General features: G+C 38.1%; 1 protein-coding gene across 1 annotated transcript in view; it reads left to right on the top strand.

The window, feature by feature from the left end:
• The first annotated feature begins 7,539 nt into the window (after positions 1-7,539).
• LOC140148152 (sodium-coupled monocarboxylate transporter 1-like) overlaps positions 7,540-12,033 on the top strand; it is a 32,541-nt gene continuing 28,047 nt past the window's right edge. The window contains exon 1 of the mRNA XM_072170012.1: positions 7,540-8,050. Coding sequence (XP_072026113.1) covers positions 7,706-8,050 — 345 coding nt within the window. The 5' untranslated portion in view covers positions 7,540-7,705. The remainder of the gene's footprint in view (positions 8,051-12,033) is intronic.

The raw sequence follows: 12,033 nt of genomic DNA, 5'->3' as shown, positions 1-12,033 counted from the left end.
ATGGAATTTGAATGTCTGTGATACTAGTGATGTGAGTAATTATGATTGTGTGTTTGTGGGGGGGGGGTATAGACCTGTATGTTAAGCTTATAGATTTCATGCACGTGAAAATGCAATGCTGTTGATAATGCACTTGTCACTAGAAACCCTGACCCTGTGATACTAGTGATGTGAGTAATTATGATTGTGTGTGTGTGCTGAGGGGGGGTACATAGGCCTGTATATTCAGTATTTAAGCTTATAGATTTCATGCACGTGAAAATGCAAGGCTGTTGATAATGCACTTGTCAATTGAAAGCCTGACCCTGTGATACTAGTGATGTGAGTAATTATGATTGTGGGAGGGGGGTGCATAGGCCCGTATGTTCAGTAGTTAAGCTTATAGATTTCATGCACGTGAAAATGAAGACTGTTGATAATGCACTTGTCAATTGAAACCCTGAGTCCCTGACCCACTCCAACCCCTGGCTGCAGTGCAGAGTACCCGGAAAAAATAGCCGGGCAGTTTATTATAACAGACGGGCATTGACACAAAATTTGTCCCTGTAGGGCCGGCCATGTGTTGTTTCCCGTCGGTCCGGGACTTGGCCGGGAGTTTTAACATTTTGGAAATTTAGCCCTGGTATAAGTCCCAGCCACCCATCCCCGTGGTACCCTGGCCATAAGGGGGGGGGGGGAAATTCACAGCTGCATATAGCCATATCTTTGATAACATGGACAAGTATAGTGATGATGTACATTATACAAATGATGAGATATCCTCTAAATAGGCACAATTTCACGGCTTTACCAGACGCGTAATGTTGCGAGTAAATTAAACGCCATTTTGTGTGTAGGAAGTTAAAAAAAAAAAAACTGCGATAATTTCAAATGACTGCAATTTGCAATGAAAAGCAAACCACCAAAAATTTCTCATTTGTAGATGTACACACATTGGTATGCATATAGCCTCTGGCATTGGCCAATTTGTCCTTGTACTATAAAAAGACCATGCACATTCTTCATATGAGTCACAGGCCTATATTCACATAGCCATACATGTACCTGTACAGATGTACACACACCCACACAAACAACTGTATTTTATCCAAGGTAATTGCAGACCCCTCCTACATACGGTACCCTATAACCCTAAACCCTAAACATGGGCCATAACACTAACCGTAATTCTAATCCTAACCCTAATCCTAACCCTAATCCTAACCCTAACCCTAACCTAACCCTAATCCCAACCTTAACCCTAACATACCCTTAACAGGCAAACCCTAATCCTATATCAATTCCTAACCTTAGTCCAAATCCTAATCATATAGCCTTGGAAGGGGGTGCTCCTTTTGGAATGGATAATAAATTGGACATTCAAAATCATACTTGTTACACAAAGTGAATTTAATTTCAAGTTTAAAATAAATCTGGACTTAGTAAAGTCCAAAATGAAAATCATCTCTGTTAATAGTGGTTATCCAAGGTTGTCATTATTGACCCTCATACAGGCACATGTTTATTTAATATGAAGTTTTGAAGCAGAAGAAGCGGATTTGAAAGATCATTAGTACATAGGCCCTATACCTGCTATAAAATGTGATTATCATTGACTGTATACATGGTATTTGTTTTACTTTTTAAATGGCGTTTAAAATCTACCTACTAAAATTAGTAATTATAAAATATAATTATATAATAATATAAATTGCATTAATATTTGTATTAATTTTATGTAAAGTTTACTTTCAATAAAAACGACTTCTGCCAACTGTTGTTACCTGTAAGTAACCGCTTGGCTACATAAACTGTATATATCTTTCGGGTCAATGGATTCAGCATGGTCAATTTTACTTGTACCATGGGAATCATTACTGGCATAGCTGACTGCATAGCTGCAATTGCTGAATGGTAAAAACTAAGGTGTAACAGTGCAGAATGTTGAGGGCAATCGACCTTTTTCGTAATTGTTATTTACAAAAATAAGGAATAGAAACACCAGATTTCAGATTCCGATCCTCTTCGAACTTAACTTTGGATTCCGGTCCTTTTCATTAACAGCCATAACCAAGTCATGTCGATATATTCAGATCCAGATCAAACTAGTTTGGAGCAATAGAAATGCAAAACGATGCGATCTCGGCGGGGATCTCGGCCAATCAAATTACGAGATTGTATGGGCAGATATCTTGGGCTTTTGTCATTCATATGAATGGCCAAGTAGTCCAAAAAACGTATAAGACAATTAACGTGTAAGCTTACACGTGTAAGATTGCATTTTACACGTGTAAGATTGCATCTTATACGCGATAGATTGTATCTTATACGTGTAAGGTTGTATCTTATACGTGTAAGAATAAACTTCAATCTTTATCGAGGAGTTATGTGAAAAGATGGTGGATTTTATAATTTACGTAAAAAAATCCACACAGAACTCCAAAGTTAATTTCAGAAAATAGACGATAAGATTACCATAAAAACGATGAGTAATCTATAGCGACGTTCTTTGCAATTTTTACATAGAATTTTCATCATCTTTTCATCAGGTTTGATTTGTGATTGCCAAATCCAAGAAGAAGCCATCAGCCAAAATGGCTAAAGTCTAAATTATGTGAGTATTCTTGGATTTGGCAATCACATACCAAACCTGATTTAAACTTTCAATCCTACAAATGCATCTATTTCATATCTTTTCAGTCTTCATTTTCACTAAATTCCAACAGATTTGGGCTATATAAGCATAAGATTAAAATTACATGCTCTGTCTTCTAAACTAGATCAATTATACCACGATTGAGTATCACGATGTACATTTAATATTCAAATATTGTTTTATACATGGGATGCTTCGGTTTTTACACAATATTTTATTGAAAAGCCTCCCACTCGGCTATTTCAAAAATGTAACCAGGCTTCCTCAGCTTGGATTTTGGCAGACACTGCTATGGATCTGAAGTGGGGATTAATGTTGCGGAGATGAGGCGTGTCATCTTGCCGCCATTCCTTTATGAAAGAACACCAAGTAGCCTTGGAGAATAACCAACAAGGTGATTGTAAAAGAGTCACACCACCTGCAGCAATTTGAACAGATGACATGTTGTTGGGCTGATTCCCTGGCACATGAAGATCTTCAGGATGGAACGGATGCGGTGGAATGACTGCCATCATATAATTATATATTCACCTTTAATGACGCTAATCCGCAGTGTATAAGATTTTGACTTTTAAGGGCTGGGGTAAGGGCAAACTTAAAGTACTGGTAACTAGAGAGAGAAAGCGACGAGGAATCCCAAATCATAGCGCCAGGTAATGACCGAGTCACCAAATGCAATGTGCATTTATTTTGGAAGGTTCGTGTTTGTTTTAAATTTTGGCGCGTTTTTCCCGAAATTTGATATTTTGGTGATATTTCAAGAATTTTTTTGCACATACTTTGTTATTGCTAAATGCTAATACAACTCTTTTCTGCATACCTACGTTACAATTCGTTTTGGTGGTTTAGTAGTATTATAAATTTTGTGACTGCATTTTAGCGTTTTCGATACGTTTTTAAGCTTACCAGGAATTAACGTTGCTATATGGTCCTGCTCCTTTTATAATTTGCTTCGATCGTCGGCTTTTGCAAATAACAGAATGTAGATTGGCTCTGAATAAGTATCGTAGTCTTCTCGGTGGGTTTTTTCATGATTTAATTACTTTGAATTCCATGTAACAACCCAAAATTGTCCTCTGAATTCAGGGTTCAATGCTGTTTACGGAACAGCCGTAGACTAAAAAAAGTGCACGAGTGGCGACTATGGTTTTATACTTCCCGCATTGATGATTGCGTCTACGCCTAATACTATACTTCTTTGTAATTATGTTAATTATATCAAGGTGTACAAAGAATTGATTACATGTCAATGACCTCTATATATTTATTTGGTTAATATGACTAAAGGGATAGACCATTTATGCACCTTTTGAGCTTTTCTATTACGTAGGATCTTTACCTACAGGCATGTGTCCGGGGTATGTTCCAATATTGCGTAACGCTAGAGGTGAATATATTTCTTTGACATGGATGAGGATGTATTGGTTCGGTGGCCGAGCGGGATAAGGCGTTGTGATTTCATCGTTGCTGTTCTGATCGTTGCTTGTTCGAAACCTTTCTATGTCATATTTTTTCTTATGCTGCTTTATTTATTTATTTATTTATTTATTTATATCTGCCCATGACTGAAGTATAAATGGGCAGCAGTGATATAATTCGGTGTGATTTCTGCATTCTAACAGATAACAGATTACTAAAAACAACTCTCTCATTCATTCATTCATTCATTAGTTCGTTCGTTAGTTCGTTCATTCGTTCATTCGTTCATTCATTCATTCGTTCGTTCATTCGTTCATTCATTCATTCATCCATTCATTCATTCATTCATTCATTCATTCGTTCATTCATTCATTCATTCATGCATTTATTCGTTCGTTCGTTCGTTTATTTATTTATTTATTTATTTATTTATTTATTTATTTATTTATTTATTTATTTATTTTTCGATTGATTATTGAACGACGTGATGATTGAGTGAGCAGATTGATTGATTGCTACTTTAGTTGTGGGACTTCTATTTGAATGATTTCATACATTAGTATTGATTTATTCCGTTAAGCATTATCAAAGATTAATATCACAGGTTGTAGTGGAGATAGGAAGTTGGTTTAGTGGTATTATCCGGGCTTCAGAATTGAGATGTACCTGGTTCGATTCCCACCTAAGCCTAGGAAAATTACTGCATTAAGTTTATTTGGCGCGCAATCTCAGTTATTCATTTTCTGATGGCTGTGCCTCTTACAGACACCCTCCCTCTGGAATCCAAACCACGGTTCGCTCTTTTCACATCCCTTAACTGAGTATAAAATTGTATATTACTAATCTGTATGACTAAATTACCTTACACATTTGTGTACAGATTTACAGTACGTTTCTTGCTGGGGCCAAAAATGCTACCCATGTTTGCGGCACGAACCCGTATGATCATTTGTACTGAGTAGCCCCGAGTTTTTTCATTAAAGATTCTCAATCGTCTGGTTTCAATGGGAAAGTAGCCAAATTGTCGCGTGATTCAGAGGGACTCGTCCGTTTTAACGTGAACAGCCAATTATCCTGTCGCTTTTTTATTTTTTCCACGGACGGAACATGAATATTCATACTTTCAGGTTTCCCGATATAAAACTTGTTATGATTGGAAAAGAGAAAAGGTCCGCGTTTTTTATTTTAAAATTGAGCTTTATTTAAAAAATGAGCTAAGGGATAAACCATTAGATACTATCGGGGTGGGGTAGGGTGGCCAAGGGAGTTAGGGTGAGGCAGAATTTTTTTCGTCTCACTAGTGGTCGAAGTGTTTTTTTGTCTCTTCTCTGTGGGAAGGGGTTTTTTTTCATAAAACTCCCTACCCCCCCCCCCTGAAAATATCTAATGGTGCGTACCTAAAAGCTACACCTGTGCATGCTATCCGTATAAGCGTGAAGAAGGGTCATTTATTATTATAATGGCACACACTCCATACTGCAGTTACTGTCCGTTTTCCTATACACAATACACAGTGCTCTCACCATTGACGCGTGACCTCTACAAATGATGTATGTTGGAAGAATGGACACTTGCCTAGTTAACATCACTGTGTGAAAAATAACCAGCCAATATTTAATTTATTCTCCCAAACTTCTAGCAAATATGTTTCTCTAACATGACCTAAAATTACAGCTAGGTTAGATGTTCAGAAATGGTCGCACTTTTGTAAAATATGAGTGAGGGCAAAGCATAGCTAGCTCATAGCTAGCCAACTCCCCGTGTTAATTGAATGGAGATTTGACCGAAAATATTGAGCTATATTGGTAACGGACCGCTCCGTTCTGAAGGATGCCACAAAAAAACGCTACGAGCTACATTTAAACTATTCTAAATAGGTTCTAGAAAATATAGTTTTGTAACATGTCCTAAATTTTTAGCTAATTTAGATGTTTGGAGAGGGTCGCACTTTTGTGTTTTAGGAAGGATATGTAAACGACAGATAACACCAAAAATATGAAGAAATTATTTCCAAACCGTGTTAAGTCAACAATCATTATGTTGCTCATTTTGAAGAATGCTGGTTAACAAAAAGCAGGTCTTTGTCTCATTTCGTGAACAAAGGTACACATACCATTGTTTCCTTTCGTTTCCTTTATAATCGGTTACCCAACTGAAGCTATAATACCAGCTTTATTACGATGTCGCACATTGAAAACAGACACTTGTGCACAACCAGAGAAGATCTGATTTAATCAGTTGAGCTGCTTCAATGAGTGTTATCTTGGTTTAATAGCTTTTAATGGGGTTTAAGTCCTGCAAAGGTCGAGATGAATTCTACTGTAGACATGACTGCATCATGCACTGTGCGCTTGGCTTGTCAATCTTTTCTGACTGAAAGTGGGCCAAACTTTTCCATATGATGGTTCCGTCCGGTTTCCATTTTTTAGAACAATAGGAATCGGCGGTCAACTGCCGGTCGAGTTTTTATTTCATCCCCTACATCGTAGGTTTTTGGAAGTGTCTCTGTGCCGCGTTGTGCTTGGGTCGGACTGGCTGCATTGCCTAATTGTGAGCAATATGATATGCAATTCTGGAAGTCTTGCATGTTGTCAAGTTGCGTGAAGAAGAGATCATTTTGGTTTCTATACTGACCACCTGGCAATGTCCATGTTACTCTTCATCACTCTCTGTTTAGGAAATAATACTGCTAACTAGTGAATAGCGTGCAAAATTGTAGGAGCTCAACTCTGCTGCTGACTTTGCCATGTTTGTGAAGACCGTATACACTTGTAAGGGGGACCTGATGCAAAAAGGGGGCCCTGAAATTTTTTTACCCTCCTAGGGGGGGCCTGAAAAAAATGACCACAAATTTTCCTGGAAAATTTGAGTTTATATGCTTTTCTATGTGGTTGACCCATAATTTTCATGTCAAAAAGTGGGGTCCCTGAAATTTTGGAGGTCTGTAAAGGGGGCCCTGAAATTTTTTCGCGATAAATTTTTTGGCATCAGCCTCCACCCTTACAAGTGTTTGTGAACGGTCCCTTACATATGTAATGCCCGTCTGCGTCTGCGTTAAGTCTGCGTTAAAGTCAAATTAGGCTTCCCTTTTATGAGACCTTATTTATGTGAGCAGTTCAAAATGCAAAAAACAAGCAGTATGTTAAAACTTTTTGCGTTAAGGCCACCAACATCTTCCTCTTAACGCTAAGCTTTACGTATATTTGTGAAACTGGGATCGAAACCAGCACATTATTTTCTTAATATCTCAAATAATGAAAATGGATATATCGGTTTTAGCAACGGAACGCTTTAATAAGTTCCAAGTTCGGTATCGCATCCGGAGATTTTCTGTTACAAAATGCGTTTAAAATGGTGTTTATTGACTATACAATGTAGTTGGAAGTTTATTAACAATATTTAGTTCAAAAACCTTTTTGACACTTTCATGATTATTCCGGGGATTATTCATGACAATGCTCTATGGTTATGGTTGGGGAATCAGCAACCATGCATATGTTGTCGAAAGTACAGATACATTACCAGATGTGTTAACACATGTAGCATAGTCTATGCTGGTAGTGAATTGGTAAAACTGGACTAATCATTTTATGACGATCAATTAAACACAGAAGACAATATCCCGGGGACAACATCTTAAAAACTTCCAACATGGAAACTGCTGTCGGGTTATTTAGTATCGCGGATTATGTCGTCCTATCTGTAATGCTGTTAATCTCAATGACAGTGGGGATCTACCAAGCGTTTACAGGTGGCAAACAGAGAACCAACGACGAATTCTTACTCGCAAATCGCAACATGAATCTTCTACCTGTGGCAATGTCTTTTATGGCTAGTTTTGTCTCCGCACCTGCTATTCTTGGCGTCGCTGGAGAAGTCTATGTGTCAGGAATACACTGGGGTTTGAATATACTCGCCGTCTTGTTCGCTGGTATAATAGCGTGTCGCTTCTTCATACCGGTTTATTTTCGCCTTGAAATTGTCAGCGCTTATGAGGTAACTATTCATAAAGTTATATTTAATAATAACAAATAAATGTAGATATTTATAAAACGCTTTATGCCGTAATAATTAAACAGCCACAAAGCGCTTTACAATTTCCGTCGTCATTAGAATAGGTCGGAACCACGTTTGCTGTCTACAAATGGCGCAGGTTTCATGAAGTACAACATGGTGACTACCCCTAACAGCTTCCCATTGCACCTGTGTGGGATGATGCAACAAGCGAGGCAAAGCGCCTTGCCCAAGGGCAGGGCCCAACACACGGTGGTGGGACGGGGACTCTAACCCACGCACGTCGAGCAAGCTCTCAGATTATGAGTCCAAGGCCGTAACCACTTAGCCACCGTAGTCGGTATTATTCAAGATGTGGTCAGTATTATTCAAACACCATATTTGGTGGTTTTTTTCATAATTTATGAAACAAACGATCAAAACCTTAAAAGCAGTGCCTAATTTACGTATATCATGATATGTGGGGCCTAGGCAGGCCAAAATTGGGAAGCCCCAACCTACCGTATTCGTGAGGCCCGGGTCTTGAGGAGATGTTGAAGCCCGTAGGGCGAAATGTGAAACACTCACGTGGGGTCCAGGGCCCTCAAGGACACCTGGCGGGATCGGGGGGCTTGAAGCTGTTGGCATTTACAGAAGCTAATATGCAGAAATTGTGGTCAAATTTGCCCATACATACTGTGATAGGATTAGAAAAACACAACAAGTTACTGGCAAATATGATTGGTTTATCACCAAGCATTTCAATATTAACAATGAAAATGAGGATTATCTTCATTTTTGGAGTCCTCGAAAGTTGGGGCCCTGGACCCGGGCAAATGTAGCCCACTGGTAAATCCGGCCCTGCTTAAAGAACACACTGCATTATATTTTAATGCAATAGTTTGTTTTTAGTTCAAGTATTAGATTTAATTTACCAAATAATGCTTTATTATTCAATGTTAAGTAAAAAAGGACCAGAGCAACAAAATATTGAAGTGAAATGAAACTAAGTATTGGTTACATTTTACTCCGCCAATATGCGTACAATTTAATCAACATTGAGAACAATTCATTCATTTTGTTGCTATGTTCCCTTTTTACTCAACAACTGAGTAATAATTAAGTGCAGTGAATTTGTACTGCACGAATGGAATATGTTAAAATTGCAGCTTCAAATTAGTGAAACCATAGTCAAGTTAGCATTATTACAAAAGTCCAATTTAAAGTCAATTGTCTAAGTTTAGCACTCTGCATACCAATACACTTGTGTTCTGAGTTATTGTTATAGCCTATAAGTGGCCTGCATCGATCAGATAGATGGTTTCAAATTTGGACTGTAAGTTACGACAAAGTCTGGCTTTGGTTGTAAACTTAAATAAGAAGCAGAAGAAGCGGATTTTAAAGCTCAGTACATATACCTGATATAAATTTTATTTATTTATAACATTCGGCCGAAACCAGGCTAAACCCAATAGTGCTCAGAGGCTACTAAATTCAAGGGATGCCTCCAGATATGACGGGACAGGGATATGGGAAGAGGTCCGATTTTAGAAGCAGGAGGAAAACCGGAGCACCAGGAGAAAAACCTGCGAGGACGAGCATGGATCGGCAACCAACCTCACATGTGGCACCGCGGGGAATTGAACCCGGGCCACAGTGGTGAGAAGCGAGTGAGAAGACCACTGCACTAACCCGCCCTTCCTGCACTAACCCTAAAATGTGATCATTATTGACTGTACACGTGATATTTTATCAGGTTTAACTGCTTTTATGTTTTGCTTTTTAAACGGCGTTTGAACTTTATCTACTAAAAGTAGAAATTGTAAAATATTGTATAATAATATAAATTGTATATATTATATATAACTTCTGCCAACTGTTCTTACGTATAAGTAACCGCTCGGCTGCATACATATTCTGTATCTTTCGGGTCAATGGATAAGATAGATGTATTGGTACATGTACCCATTGGAACCATTGAAATATCAGTGGATATGTCACTGCATAGCTGACTGCACATAGCTGCAAATGTTGAATGATAAAAAAGGACTCGAGTTCATGTTAGGTTTATATTCTTTATAGACGAAAGACAAAATGGCGTTCCAGCCACTAGTATTTTTGGTTGCTGGCCTTATGAAGCAATACAAACGATCGAATTTGGTGTTGAAATGAGCAAAATTGTGAGTTACACTTTTTCACTGTAAAATTAATTTTCTCGGCCAAATGAAAAGCAATAATTTTCAATTTTTTCAAGTATGTCAGGAAAAAACTATCATATTTGGTATTGTATATTTTTTCAAACCCTGGTGTTAAACTTAGGTATGAAATTTAGGCTTCTAGTGTAAGATTTTCGATTTCACAACGGGCTTCAACTTACCCCCATGACCTTTGGGGGGGGGGGGGGTGTCAACGTTTTTGCTTTTCAAAGTAACATAATTCGCTAACGCAAGATCCAACTTTCTAAAGCACATCAAAATGGGCTGTATATCATAGTTTTGTCAGAATTTCGGGTTTGATGTACCATTCACTTGAATTCCAACTACCAATTTTGTCCAAATCAATTCCCAATAGAAATATCGATTATTTCTGCTGGTTATATTAGAAATGAAAAGTACTGAGTTGAACATTTTAGCAGTCGCAATTGGAAAAGGTGAAATTAAAACGGATATTCTGACAAAACTATAATTAATATATAGACCCACACGATAAAGGTAAAACAAATCTTTCTTTTAACGAACTTATATATCAGTTTGAAACGCTAAAAATTTTTTTATAAAGCTCACGGGTGAAGTTGAGGCTTATAAAAATCAAAATTCATACACTAAAAAAGACAATTTCATGCCTAATTTTAACACCAGGGAAAAAAAAAAAAAAAAGGTATATCCAAGTGCCATGTTTTTATCCGACATTACTGAAAAAAAATAAAAATTATTGGGGTTTTTTTTATTGACAGAGCAAATTAATTTCAAAGCAAAAGGTGTATCTCAGAATTATGCTGATTTCAACCTGTATCGATCGACTTTTAGCACGACTATGCACTATGCATAACAGTAGAGTATGGTTTTCTGGAAGAGGTTCATTTGGATAGTTCAATGTTCAATTGTAGCTAAGTTCTATAAAGCATATCCATGTACAAAGTACTCACATTTTATGGAGACTCGACGTTTCGAAACCTTCTTGTCTGGTTTCCTAATCATGAGTGATGACTTGATCCAGCAACACTGGTGGTGTTTCTAGAAGATGTAGTGTTTCTAGAATTGTTCTGGATCAAATGGTCATAACTGTGACTGAGGTTGAATGCTGCGCCCCCTTGGTTGTTCATTGCTTTGTCTCCCCTGCGACGAATCCATATGGATTCCCTTATCCATCTGGGATATCTTTCGTCTTCTCGGTGGAGGAGCTTTGCTCCCTCCCAGTCTATAACGTGGTTTGTTGCGGCGACATGGTCTGATATGGCCGATTTGTGTTGGTCTGATATTGAAGAGAGTCTATTTGCTCTGGTTTGGATTTTATTGATGATTTTGTCCGCTTCCATCCTATGTTCTTTGATACGTGTGCTGAGGAGTCTTCCAGTTTCGCCCACATAGACAAAGTCACAGTTGTTACAGCCTATTTCGTATACGCAGCCCGTGGTCTCTGTGGGTTCGCGTTTGTCTTTTGGATGCACAAGTGATTTTCTTAGTGTGCTGTGAGGTTTGAAGGCGGTGGCGATGTTATGTTCCTTGAAGACGCGTTGGAGTTTTTCTGAAGTTCCTTGCACATATGGAAGTACTACCATGCCTTTTGACCTTTGGTTCTGGTCAGTCTTATTCTTGGTTTTGGGCGTTTTGGGCAATTCTAGAAACACTACATCTTCTAGAAACACCACCAGTGTTGCTGGATCAAGTCATCACTCATGATTAGGAAACCAGACAAGAAGGTTTCGAAACGTCGAGTCTCCATAAAATGTGAGTACTTTGTACATGGATATGCTTCATAGAACTTAG

Source organism: Amphiura filiformis, chromosome 3, assembly GCF_039555335.1.
Source record: "Amphiura filiformis chromosome 3, Afil_fr2py, whole genome shotgun sequence".
NCBI classification, from domain to species: Eukaryota; Metazoa; Echinodermata; class Ophiuroidea; order Amphilepidida; family Amphiuridae; genus Amphiura; species Amphiura filiformis.
Note: the sequence above shows the minus strand (reverse complement) of the source record. Positions and strands in the feature narration are given on the sequence as shown.